The sequence below is a fragment of the Limulus polyphemus genome, unplaced genomic scaffold (assembly GCF_000517525.1).
Source record: "Limulus polyphemus unplaced genomic scaffold, Limulus_polyphemus-2.1.2 Scaffold3129, whole genome shotgun sequence".
In the NCBI taxonomy this organism is placed as follows: domain Eukaryota; kingdom Metazoa; phylum Arthropoda; class Merostomata; order Xiphosura; family Limulidae; genus Limulus; species Limulus polyphemus.
In genome coordinates, this window is record NW_013668739.1 from 27504 (window position 1) to 29542 (window position 2039).

The following is a 2039-nucleotide window of genomic DNA, read 5'->3' on the forward strand; positions in this document are numbered from 1 at the left end:
CAGGATGGTCAGATCTAGACTAATAGTAGTTTACAACTTTATTAGGTGTCATAATATCTTTAAACACCCAGGATGGTCAGATCTAGACTAATAGTAGTTTACAACTTTATTAGGTGTCATAATATCTTTAAACACCCAGGATGGTCAGATCTAGACTTACAGTAGTTTACAACTTTATCAGGTGTCATAATATATTTAAACACCCAGGATGGTCAGATCTAGACTTATAGTAGTTTACAACTTTATCAGGTGGCATAATATCTTTAAACAGGCAGGATGGTCAGATCTCGACTTATAGTAGTTTACAACTTTATTAGGTGTCATAATATCTTTAAATACTCAGGATGGTCAGATCTAGACTTATAGTAGTTTACAACTTTATTAAGTGGCATAATATATTTAAACACGCAGGATGGTCAGATCTAGACTTATAGTAGTTTACAACTTTATTAGGTGTCATAATATCTTTAAATACTCAGGATGGTCAGATCTCGACTTATAGTAGTTTACAACTTTATCAGGTGTCATAATATCTTTAAACACGCAGGATGGTCAAATCTTTAAAAACGATCATCACATAAATTATTTTTACTGATTTTATTTCTTGTTTTCTGAAATATGTCTCCAGTCAGTCTGTGTCTGCATTTAGCGTAGTCTGAATGTGTTTTAAACGTATTTTCTGAACTATATTTAGCACGCGGATTAGTTTATAGGTCATGTTGTCACTACTAATACAATAGAGAACTGACATAACTTGTACGAATAATTTTGTTTCTTCGTTAGGTACAAACTACTAGGAGCACGACCCTCAACTTTATGGTTCACCATACAAGTTATGATGGACGCAGGATGTTCAAACTCAACTATATTCGGAGTTCCAGACCCTAAATATTGCAAGTAGGTATTGTTTATTTTAGGATTTCGCGCAAAGCTCCACAAAGGGCTTATCTGCGTATAGCCGTCCATAATTTTGAACTGATAGACTAGAGGGAAGGCAGTTAGTCAGCAGTACACCCACTGCCAATTGTTGGGCTAAATGCGTTTAACCAAACAGTGGGGTTTGATTGTCATCCTTACAGAGTTCTCACTATCCAAAAGTTAGGGCACATCAACTAATAAGCTATTCCCAGCCTCAAGTAGGTATTTACTATGATTTTTTTTAAGCTGTGACATAGGGGCCCATAGAATGGCTCTGAGTTTTTTTTATTATCAAATACAAACTTTTAGCTCATAGTTCTGTGTTACGTATTGAGAATTTGAAATAATCTGAAGCCGATATTTAGTTAATTTACGCACAATTTTCACACAAATACGTTTTAATATATATTTATATATATATATACAGCAGTACAATTTACAACAACAATTATTACAAATAATTACCACAAATAAAGTTTTATAAACAACAATTTCACTAACTTACAAACAACATAGAATCTTCTTTCTAGGTCAGAGTCTCTTTGATATCCAGCGAGTTAACTTGAAGTCGATGTACGTACAATTGCCGAGAAGCTAGCTAGCTTTGTCAGACACTGAATTGTTGGACCATCGAAGTAAGATAATATTTTCATAAAACCACTAATGTCCGATGAGAATTCAGTAATACTTTCGGAAAGATACTAACGTCCAATGAGAATCCACTGACGTTCGAAATTTATAACTGTTCCTGATCAAATGTCGTATATTTTCCGGTTGATAAGGGTTAGCGAAATCATGGTTTATAGCGTACACGGTTGTAGCAGGTTCCTAGTAGACTTATTAGCTCTCTTCTTTTTGGCGCATCGCCTTGCCAGTTTTATAGGTGCGACAACAATACTGAACTATATTTAACCGGTTACGGAAGTGGATATATTGTCGATTCTTGCGTTCACGAATAATCTACAACCTTGGAGAATTAGCGGGAGTTTCGCCATACGTAACTAGCACTGTAAGCTAGGTATGTTTTTAAATACAAACTCAATCCAACAAACGTTGACATGAAAATAAATATACAACAAATTCGTTATACGCAATACATATCCAACACTATAAGTTACGCA

The 2039-nt window shown here is 34.6% G+C and overlaps 1 protein-coding gene across 1 annotated transcript in view; it reads left to right on the forward strand.

The window, feature by feature from the left end:
- Window positions 1-911, forward strand: part of LOC111088101 (alpha-N-acetylgalactosaminide alpha-2,6-sialyltransferase 6-like) — a 22660-nt gene extending 21749 nt beyond the window's left edge. Inside the window, exon 6 of the mRNA XM_022397079.1 lies at window positions 784-911. Coding sequence (XP_022252787.1) covers window positions 784-901 — 118 coding nt within the window. The 3' untranslated portion in view covers window positions 902-911. The remainder of the gene's footprint in view (window positions 1-783) is intronic.
- Window positions 912-2039: the final 1128 nt, after the last annotated feature.